Below are 11,507 nucleotides of genomic sequence, written 5' to 3'. Positions count from 1 at the left end.
CTGACGGTCATTCCAGAAAAAGAGTTCCGAAATTGCTTTGAAGGGTGGGCTAGGCACTGGCATCGGTGCATAGCTTCCCAAGGGGAATACTCCGAAGGTGCCTGTAGTAATATTCAGAAATGAGGTATGTAGCACTTTTTCTGAGTTCAAGAACTTAATTGTCCGACCTCGTGTGTGTGTGTGTATGTGTGTGTGTGTGAGTGTATACAGAGGGTGCCAAAGAAATGTATACACATTTTAAGAAAGGAAAAAACTGTATTAAAATTGTAATACTTAATAAATACCAATAACAAAAGATGAATACAAGTCATGTTTGACTTCTGCAGTTACAAGAGGTGCTCAAAGTGGTTACTATCAGCGTAATTTTAATACAATTTCCTTTCTTAAAATGTGTATACATTTTTGACACCCTCTGTATACATATATCTATATATCTCTATGTATTTCTATATATCTCTATATATCTATATCTATATTGTATCTATCTATCTATATTTAATTATAGTTGACATTCAACTATATATTATTCTATTAAATCTGCAGTTCTTTATGTGCAAAATGCCCCCAGAAAGCTTTCACGCTCTGCATTTAGCATCTCTCTGCAGGGACACAGTTTTCCCACCCTTTTACAAGGCATCCAGGTCATCACTGTTCCCCCTCCTTTTCAGCAGCATCACTCAATTACCTGTTTTCAAATCAGGCAAAACAGAAGCAACACTTCTGGATCTGGGCCGGGATAATAGATTTCTACATTGAAGCTGTAAAGAAATCACCATGTTCAGTCACAGCAGACTCTTCATTTTAGAGACTGTTAGGCAAAGAAAGATCTATATTGGGAGCCTTCCCAGCCATGCAGAATGTCACAGAAATGATTAAGGAACTACATACTGACTTAGGCAATAAACATTGCCTTTTGGTGGTTATTGTGGATTTTGTTACATGACAAAAAATCAAAGGCTAGGCCTGTGGACATGTATGTGTGTGTATGTGTATACGTGTATGTGTACGCATGTGTGTGTGTTTGGGATTTTGCAAACCTTTTGGGGTTAAACTGGGATTTAAACTGTACTTGCACTGACTGCGCCACATCCATTTGAAGTCACTTGGGGAAAAATCAGGGCCATTTTGCACAGAAAGCGCACTATAAATGTAAGAGAGGATTACTTGACCTGGGGCATGTTCTTACATAAACATATTCTCACTTTAGTTTTTTGGTGGAGGTTTCTAACCAGCCTGCATTTAATCCCAAACTCAACAGAAACTGCTTATCAGACATGTTTTTAGTTTTAACTTAGAAACATCCCGTGGACAATGTCTTTTCTCAGTTTCACTACAGGAATCAGAAGAGAATAAATGAAGCGGAAGAAGGATGGAGGTAAGGAGGACTAGACCTTTCTAGACACCCAAAACTGTCGGGCACTGGCCAGCACTGTGGGCCTGCGGGTACTTACCATGGTCGTGAGCAAACACCAGCAGTTCTAGCCCCACCAGCATCTGAGCTAGCTCATCATAGCGACCGCAGTGCTCTCCAGCTCCATGGGACACAAAGACAAGGGCCCTGCAGGGGGGAGAAGGGTGTCAGGTTAGGAAGGCAGCAGACCACTGAGGCTGCAGCTTGAGCAGTCCGGAGCTTTCAGCATCGGCAGTGAGTCAAAAACTAGATTGCAGACTAAATTCATCAGTAAATAAGAGGGGATTTCTGTTAGAATGCTGGGCTTCAGGGTCCTACAGAATGGAGCCCAAATCCTGGCTATCCTATGAGCTCTTAGGCAAAGAACTCATTTCCAAAGCTTCATTTCTTCACCTGTAAGAGAGTAATTAAAACAGTCTCTTCCTCTGGGGAAGGGGTGTAAGGATCCCAGGTGCTAATTTATGCTAACATGTGAGGCAGAGCACTGGCACATGGCAGGCCCTCTTATAGGTGGGTGCTGGTTTTCCTTTCCAACCAGCTGCTTAAGTGGCCCAGCCCTAAGCCAATCAGGGCACTCTGTGATCAGGTACAGTGACTGGCTCAGGTATAGGCATGTGATGCAAGTCAAGCTGACCAGGTCCAATCAAAGGTGACCCTAGAGCTTTGGCGTAGGTGACCAGGAGAAGGCATTTTCATTTTCCCACTAGACTGCAGCCTCGGAGGCTGTGGGCACAATGGCCCCAGCTGTCTGGAGAAAACTCAACTACGAGGTCTGACAATTAGTTTGCGAACTTGTCACACTGTGCACTTACATTGGCAGCACTGTACAAACAGCTCAGTAAGGTTTCATAACCTTGGTATATCAGTGTCTCACAGCTGTATTCGTGTTGACGTGTGGCAGTGTCTTGCTGAGTAGCGTCCATTAATTGTTATTGCGTGTTTTTATGTGCCATTGCAAGAATATCTGAGCTTGAATTAGAGCAACGAACAAACATTACATTTCTTGTTAAACTTGGCAAGAGTGGGGGCAGCCAGATGGCTCAGTTGGTTAGAGTGCAAGCTCTTAACAACAAGGTTGCCAGTTCAATTCCCACATGGGATGGTGGACTATGTCCCCTGCAACTAAAGACTGAAAACAGCTACTGAACTTGGAGCTGAGCTGTGCCCTCCACAACGAGATTGAAGGACAACGACTTGACTTGGAGCTGATGGGTCCTGGAAAAACACACTGTTCCCCAACATTCCCCAATAAAAAATAAAAAATTAAAAATAAAACTTGGCAAGAGTGGAAGTGAAATCAGGGACATGTTAGTCCAAGTTTATGGGGATAATGCCATGAAGAAAACAGCAGTGTACAAATGGATTAAACATTTTTCTGAGGGGAGAGAATGCGTCACTGATGAAGAGAGGTCAGGGCAGCCAGTCACAAGCAGAACTGATGAAAACATTGCAAAAATTCATTGAATTATGTGTCAAAATTGTTGGCTGACTGTGAGAAGCATAGCAGACCAAGGAAATATGGATAGAGAAACAGGAAAATCTTAACTGAAAATCTTGGCATGAGAAAGGTGTGTGCAAAAATGGTCCTGAAGGAGCTCACCGATGAACAAAAGCAAAGGAGAGTCGAAGTTTGCCAAGACCTTTTGGAGAGGCAAGACGATGTTTGGGGCCATGTTATCACTGGTGATGAAACATGGGTGTACCAATAGGACCCTGAAACAAAGCATCAAAGTTCACAATGGATCTCAGCCAATTCTCCACGATCAAAAAAGTTCCATCAGTCCAAATCAAGAGTCAAAACAATGTTGCTAAGCTTTTTTGATATCAGAGGGATAATTCATTAGGAATTTGTACCAATTGGACAAACAGTTAATCAGGTTTATTATTTGGAAGTGCTGAAAAGGCTGCATGAAAAAGACAACCTGAAGTTTTCACCAACAATTCATGGCTCTTGCATCATGACAATGCACCAGCTCACACAGCACTGTCTATGGGGGAGTTTTCAGCCAGTAAACAAATAACCGTATTGGAACACCCTCCCTATTCACCTGATCTGGCCCCCAATAACTTCTTTCTTTACCAAAGATAAAGGAAATATTGAAAGGAAGACATTTCGATGACATTCAGGATATCAAGGGTAATATAACGACAGTTCTGATGGCCATTCCAGAAAAAGAGTTCCAAAATTGCTTTGAAGGGTGTACTAGGCACTGGCATTGGTGCATAGCTTCCCAAGGGGAGTACTTCAAATGTGACCATGGTGATATTCAGCAATGAGGTACGTGGCACTTTTTCTAGGATCAGTTCACAAACATAATTGTCAGACCTTTTATGAGTCAACCCAACAGAGGAGATCCAAGTCCTAATGATGTTTGAGCCCTGAACCCAGCTAGATCTGAAGCCAGCATCCCCCACTTTTATTGTTGTTGAGGTCATTGGATTTTCTGTCATTTGTGATGAGAAGAATACTGACATATAGCTCTTTCCATTTTTGTGTGGAGTAATTGTGTTTCTGCATTCATTTTTCTACAAGCTGCTGGCATTTGTATTATTCTTCTCCCCTCTTTCTCCACATGGCAAATTCCTTTACTTCCTTCAAGGTCCATCCTTAATATTCCCCTGAGAAAGATTTTACAGCCTACGAACAGCTCTCTTAAATCTCTGCTCTGGGCCTCTGTAATCCCTATTACAGGAGGGGTGACAACTGCTTTCTGCCTACCCTCACCACTGGTTACAACCTTCTTGAGGACATGCAGATTTCTCCTTCATTCTTCTTTAGTGGCAGTTTTGAGCTCATGGTGGGCATTCTGTGCATGTTGTTTGAATGAATAACTGGGTGAATGAATGAATGAGTGAGTGAATGAATGAATGAATGAATGACAAAGGTTTTAAAAGAAACAACTATATTTCATACCTAAGATCTGTGCAGAGGAAGCCTCAAGAGCTAGAAGCAGAGCTTGGCTAGGGGCTCAGTCACCCCGGAAAGCATTTAGTGACCACTCTGGGACACGAATAGTAGCACCCATCACACACGGCTCATCCCAGCTTCTACCGATGTCAGCCCAGCAGTGGTGAGTTAATGAGAGGGCATTTAGATTCTTAAGTATACAATTGTCAAGATTCATATTCGTAGTCTTAGTGTAAGACCCATGGGGCGCTAGAGTCCCTTTCAAGCAAGGAATGACTGCTGTGAGCCACATGCATCGATTTTTGCCTGTGAGGCGGGGGTGGGGGGAAGAGGAGGAGGAGGAGGAGGAGGAGGAGGAGGAGGAGGAGGAGGAGGAGGAGGAGGAAACAGCTGCCATTTTACTGAGCATTTACTATGTGCCAGTTCCTCTATTAACTCCCATGTACAATAGTTCTAACCCTCAAAAGCATCTCATGCTTTATCTTCTTTACATCTGAAAGTGAAAATCAGAGAAGTTAATTTAATTGCCCAAGTCACGCAGCAAGTTGGTAAAACACAGATCAGAATATGTCAGTACCTGGCTTTCAGGTCTCCGATGGCCTGCCAGTGGGCTGAAACTACGAGTCATCTTGTCCCTCGCCTGCCTTGCCACTCCTTCTGTCTGCCTCCCAAGTCGCCTCCCTGTGCGCATGAGGGGCTTCCAGCCATTCTTCAGCAGCACCCAGTTCTTCTCACCTCTGGGTCTTTGGCCTTGCCAGCCCCTCTCCTTGGAGTGCTCTTTCCCAGCTCTCCTATGGCTGCTTCTAGTGCTCCAGTCTCAGGACAGAAGTCACCTTAAAAAAGCCTGTCCTCCATCCCACCTGGGGCAGCCTCCCTCCTCGGGTCTGTCCGAGCTACTGGCCCCTCACTGCACATCATAGTTTGCCATTTGCTTGCTTGGTTCCTGGCTCTTGCTTTCACTTCAATGTCAGCTCGAGAGACCAGGAGCTTGTCCATCTTGCCGCTGGCAAAACCCCAGAACAGTATCCTAGCCTAGTGACACTGAGCAGGGACCAACGAATATGTGTCCAGTGAACGAGCACTTTGTTCTTCCTGCAGCTCCTCGCTGCCAGTGTGTGTAGGGGCAGAGCAGCAACGGTTTGTTTCACAGTGCTACGTGTTTTGTTCTTTGAACGGATCACAAGTACCAGCATTAACCTCATGTTCCTTGGGCATCTGTCCTTCCTGCCCGTTTCCTAAAAATACAAGAGAAACATTTCACACCCTCTTCATTGCTCCACAGAATGCCCAGTCCCCTGATTATACCTGCCCACCTGACATGTCTGGGGTTGGCTGATGGGATTCCTCTCAATTACTGAGGAGCTGTAACCTAGTCATCAGCTCCCATCCCCAGAAGGGTCTGCACTTCCAGAAGGGAGGCTCAGCATGTGAACATCCTTTGGGAATTTTGGCAGCTGCTGTATTAATTCAGCCCACAGTAATGCAGACGGACAAGTGATCAAGCCGGTCACGCAATAATCAGCCTCTCACTGCAGCTAGGGTCCAACTCAGTGGAAGAGGACTTCAGGGTTTCACTTAGGGACAAAAGGAGTGGCACAAGGCATTGGAATTGCCTGTCTACAGAATCCACCCCCAAGGCAATATGTGGAAAAATACTTGGCCTCTTGCTCTACAGAAATTGTTCTAATCCAAAGGTTCTCAACTTGGGCCACACCTTAAAATCACCCAGAGAGCTTTCAAAGATGCTGAGGCTGGGTCCCACCACCAGAAGAACCTCTGGGTTTAACTGGCTTGGAATGGGAAAGCTCCCCAGTGGTTCTGGTGTGCAGATGAGGTGGAGAAGCACTGTTCTCACAGCCCTGTGCAGCTTGTGTGACGATGCTGGTCAGATGCCACATGGAACTTGCCAGTGGCAAGAATGCAGCCATTTGGGGATGGAGATGTACAGCCACTTTGGAGCCACTTATCTCCCTGAGGGACACACTGGGTAAATCACAGGTTCTATAAGAGATTGCAGAGGCTTCTGGAGCTTGCTGCTACCATCCATTTGGAAATGAAGCTGACCAACATGGCTGTCCCACTGCAGGTGGCAGAGGCTTCAGCCACCCTTGTCTGCACAGGCTGGGCAGCACCTGCAGGCTCAGTCCCCTTTCCCCTCCAGACCCAGGTCAGGAATCTGCGCAGACACACACTCTTACAACTGGCCTCATTCTGGTCTTAGGCTGCTGCTGCCTTAAGGGGGGGGGGGGGGGGTTCTCCTGGATTCAGCTCTTGCCTGGCCCCTAATTCTGATAAATCAAGCTCTCCTCCCCGTCCCCACATTTATTATTCCCTGGACCTGAGTCTTTGTTTCGTAGAATCTGTCTGGCAAAGTGAAAATCAAATCATGTTTCCACTCTGCTTGAAAACTTTGAGAGACTTTCTGTCTGCTGCCACAGAATAAAACATGATGCCTCTGTGATAACATCCTCATCTCCCTCTTCTCCATGCCCTGGTGCTGAGATATGTCAATTGGGGTGTGCTGTTAAGTGTTTAAGAACTGGGGGGTATCCTCATCTGTAGCATTTGCCAATTTCCATGGTTAAATGCTCTCACCATGGCCAATGTCAGGTTAATACCGTGCCGCCACTGAATACAGAGTTGAGAAGAGGTGAGCACCATCAGCTCCCAAGAGCCCATTTAAGTTGGCTCCAACACAGGTTGTCGAGCCCCTTCCCACCTGTAGGGGCTTCTGCTGGGAACCACCACCCTCCACTCCCATCTTTGCATGTTAAGTTTGACAGTCATTTGGATCTCAGGCCTCTTCGGACCACTTCAGTTGAAGCAAGTCTCTTCAGCACTTGTCACTGTCTAAAGATACTTATCCAGTGCTATGTTTTCTTTTGCCTCCCCTAACTAGACTGTGTTCTGTGAGGACAGAGATCTCATTGGGTTCATTTACTACTATATTCTCAGCTGGAAAAGATGCTGGCATATAGTAAGAGCTTAGTAAAGATTTGTTGACTGACTGGATGACCCTCGGGCGTGGATCCCTCTGCCCACTGCAGTCCTCATGCCCTGGGGGCAGAGGCCTCAAAAAGCAGGCTGGCACAGAGGTTTTCCATTGTTTTGCCCCACCACCTGTCAGGATGCCCCTCTCTCCTAGCAAAACTTCTCTCCCCCCTCCCCACACACCTGCTATAGGTGGAGCCACCACTTGCTTAGGGTCCCATCCCGTGTCTAACCCTGACCAGCAGTCCCTCAGGTCCACCCCAGGCCCCAGCCCCTCCCAGCCTCCCCACCTTGATACCATGGACACATCCAGCCACATCCTGAGCTCTGTATGTTTACTACGTCTTGTCTCTTTAGGGAAAGGGAAACCTCCCAGTGAGGCTTTCTGAGGAACTTCCACGTTCATACCAGATGCTGGACACCATTGGGGTTTCACAGACGTACTGATTATATTTCTGCTCTGAAAACACACAGCACTAAGGGACTAAGACATCGAGTAAATAAACACCACAGATGCCAGGAGGCTGTGAATAGAGAGCACAGGCCAGCCAGCATGGTTTGATTCCTCGCGCTACCACATATGGCACTGGGCAAGTCACCTGGCAGTTCTGAGTCTACACTCACAGGGTAGTGGTGACAGGATGGCCATTTGACCAAGACTGTCCAGAAATACTGACTCAAAGCTTATCAAATGCCAGGTCCTGGGGACACAGAAATGCAAAAACAGCATTGTACCTACTCTCACACAGCTGACAGTCTCACAGGAAAGACAGACACTCAGCAGAAAATACACATGTAAATATGTATTGTGAGAAGTGCCATGAACACACACAGGGGACCACGGGGGGCATTACTGGGACTGGAGGGAGTTGCCAGGGAAGGCATCTGGAGTGTTGAAGCTGAGAACCAAAGGCTGAAAAAGAGATAGTCATGGGTGGAGATGAGAGCTGTGTGGGTACAGGGTTATGCCCAGGACAACACAGGTGTAGGTACAGGCAGGGAACAAAAGCTGTGCTGTCTGGAAAGCTTCTGGGAGGAGGCACCTTAGACGTACTCTGAGAGGTGAGGTCGCCGGATCTCCGGAGGCAGCAAGGAGCTGGGGGGTCCTCTATACAGAGGGTGGTATGGAGCAGGGCAGTGACCTGATCTGACTTTGAAGCGTGCCTGGCTGCTTTGGACAACAGAGCAGGAAAAGTGCATGGCCAGGCCCTCCTCCCCTTCCTCCCCTGGTGTTCAGCAACTTCAACCAACAGCAGCAGCAGAAAATTAACAGAGCATTTACGCAGACAAGGCAATACCCACAGTGGCAGAAATTAGGTTGTAGAAGAGGCTAGAGAAGATCATTTTCCAGGACTGTCTTTAACGGCTGTAGCCCATTGGGAGCCAATTGTTCTGAGAGAAGGCAATGACTGTTAGAGGGGGAGGCCAGGTCTCAGGAGCAGATGGCCTGCCTGGCATCTAGCCCTGGGAGGTGGGGCCGCTCCCAATAAAGCATATGCAGCCCTTGAGATGAACGTGCGTCAGAACTCCTCAGAGTTTACAAGCTGAGGCTGGCTTATTCATGCCCAGGTATAATGAAGTAGAATTTCCCCTCCATCAAAAAATTAATTCTCCCTTTAGTCCCTTGCTTATTCATTGTTGAAGTGATGAACTTTCTGGGTCTCAGTTTATTCACCTGTAAAATGGGGACAATCCGAACATCACCCACTGTAGAGGGCATTGTGGAGTAAATTAAAAGATGTGTATGGAATGCTCAGGGTCTTACCTGGCATAGAGAAAGCACTCTGCAACTGTCTGCTATGAAACCATTTTCTCTAATGACACAGATGATCGACTTGCTATCTGGAGGCCTGAGTTTATCTCCAGTCCTCCCTTGAGCTGGTTCCTGGGTTTTCATGGGCATTAGTTTCTCCACCTGGCACCTTCTCACTGGGGTTTTCGGATGAAATGAGGGAATGTATGTAAAAATATGCTGAAGGGCTCTGCAGGTCAAGGTTGAAGTCTCTGTCTTCCAAGTCATCCATTCTGCCTTGCTCACCCCCCAAGTGGCAAGGGCCATTTACAGACCCATACTATGCAAGGACCCCCTGGAAGGGTGGGTGGGAAATAGGTCAGCAGCCCTACCAGTGCCTTGAAAGACAGAGACCAGTGCTGGGAGGAAAAGAGTTCACTTCCACCAAAGGGGCCCCACCTGTTTCCCACAAGACTTTGAACTTGGCTGGGACCTGCCCCCTCCTTCTGAACTTTTGTAGACAGGGGATCACAACACCTTCCACACAAGACCGTCAGGAGAATTAAACGAGCACTTAGCATGGCCTAGCACTAAGTAGAAAACATTAGCCTCTTTCCTGCCTGCCCTTTTCTGAGCACACCAGGCTTCATTAAAGGAAGACAAGATGTCTAGCTAAAGAAATGCTCTGCTCATTTTACTAGGAAAAATTCGGAAAGCAGCATTTGTTGGCAGAAACTAATGGTCAGAGAGACATAGTGGACATTCCTACCCATAGACAGCAGCTCAGGTGGTGATGTGGGGGCATCTGACCCAGGGAGATGTCCTTGACTGACCTTGATGATGTCCTCAAGTGAAGAGGGCATCACCTGCCTCCTCTGAGTGCTACACATGCTGTTAGGTCTCACTTATTTCCAAGGCACCCCACTCAGGCAGTGCATGGCTCACCTCATCACCCACACCCACTACACTCCTACTGCCAGATTTTATGACTTTAAAAATCAACAGGTGCAAGTGGGACCATGCGGCTGCGTTGGACTCCTTCCCCGTAACTAAAGCTGGAGCATGATGAGCTCTGTTGGAATCCAAATTTAACTGTTTCTCTTCCTCTTTCAGAGTTCCAGGACGACTTTGTTCCTCCCTTTCTGGCAGGGCTCCTACAGTACAAATAGCATGTGGCAGGGACAGAAATAGAACAAAACCCGTGAAGGGGTCTAAAATTTCATAGAAGGAACTAGAAATAGAGTTCTCATTTGTAAAACAGATCAATAATGCCGATCTTCTGAGCTCTTTGTTAGCATTGATTAAGAGACTTTATGGAAAAGAACCCAGCAGGATGCTTGCTGCCAAGTCAGACATTACATAACGGCCCATGCTAGCAGCTGATATTTACTTTGGCCAGATATTGGTCTAAGTGTGTTATGTGCTGACTCATTTAACCCTCACAACAACCCCACTGGGTGGGTACTGCTATTTCCTCGATTTTACAGCCCCTTGCCTGCAGTCACACAGCTGGTAGGTTTGGAACCCTGAACCCACCAGACTGGCTCTCCAGTCTGTACTGTTGACCTCTGTGTGATTACACAATAAGAACATCATGTCACAGCGAGTGGTCAGGTGGTGTCCCACAGCCCCCTTGCCCTGATCAGCTTATCCTCTGGCCTCCTGCCTTAGCCCACATTGGGAACAACCCTGTAAACCAAAGAAGGACATCTGGTTTCTCAGCACACCACCTCTACCCACGCCCCACAATTTGGCACAGGCTCAGCTCTTCCCCTCTAGGAACTCTAAAGTCTTTCCCAGCTTCCAGGCTGAGTTAGCTGGTCCCTCATGGGGCCCTGAAATACTTTGTTCACATCTCTAGTACTCATCATAATCTAGTATAAGTAGACCATGAGTTGTTTGGGGATAAGGACCATGTCTTATTTATCCATCCTGGTGACATGGTGTCCCTAACAGCTAAAAATGGCCTCTGCTCCATGATTGCTGAATGAATGAATGAATGATGTAGCTCAGAGGAGGGAGAGACAAGTGTGGACTAGAACAGTCAGGGAAACATTCCTGGAGGCCTATAAACGGCTCCATAGCTCTTCCAACTATTTGGAAAGCACCCAGTCCCCTCTGTTAAATTCTCTTTCACTTTGCCTGGCTAGAGAGGCTTCTGTTGTCTGCAACTGACGCAGATGCTTGCATTGAGAGATCACGATGGCCACTGGGTTCACAGGAAAAGGAGAATGAGGACAGGTGAGGAGGCCCTAAAACGGATGGTCAAGGTGAAGGAGGAGCCATAGGGGATAGAAGGGGTACCATGCAGACTCATAGAGTGGCTGGGAAAAAACTTGATGCATGAGGGAGCAAAGCCCAGCTGAGTGGGCAAGAAGCCCTGGAAGTAGGAACAGAATGGTTGATTATATCCTCCTGGGGCTCGGAGGTGCTGAAGTCTTCTGGGCTAGGATGTGACAAGGCAG

The 11,507-nt window shown here is 47.0% G+C and overlaps 1 protein-coding gene across 4 annotated transcripts in view; it reads right to left on the bottom strand.

The window, feature by feature from the left end:
* MGLL (monoglyceride lipase) overlaps nt 1–11,507 on the bottom strand; it is a 157,660-nt gene that overhangs the window by 94,320 nt on the left and 51,833 nt on the right. For all 4 annotated transcript variants that reach the window (XM_019718602.3, XM_074340474.2, XM_019718601.3 and 1 more), the window contains exon 3: nt 1,452–1,558. In XM_019718602.3, coding sequence (XP_019574161.1) covers nt 1,452–1,558 — 107 coding nt within the window. The remainder of the gene's footprint in view (nt 1–1,451; nt 1,559–11,507) is intronic.

This window comes from Rhinolophus sinicus, chromosome 4, assembly GCF_057876585.1.
Source record: "Rhinolophus sinicus isolate RSI-liver-muscle chromosome 4, RSI-T2T, whole genome shotgun sequence".
In the NCBI taxonomy this organism is placed as follows: domain Eukaryota; kingdom Metazoa; phylum Chordata; class Mammalia; order Chiroptera; family Rhinolophidae; genus Rhinolophus; species Rhinolophus sinicus.
Note: the sequence above shows the minus strand (reverse complement) of the source record. Positions and strands in the feature narration are given on the sequence as shown.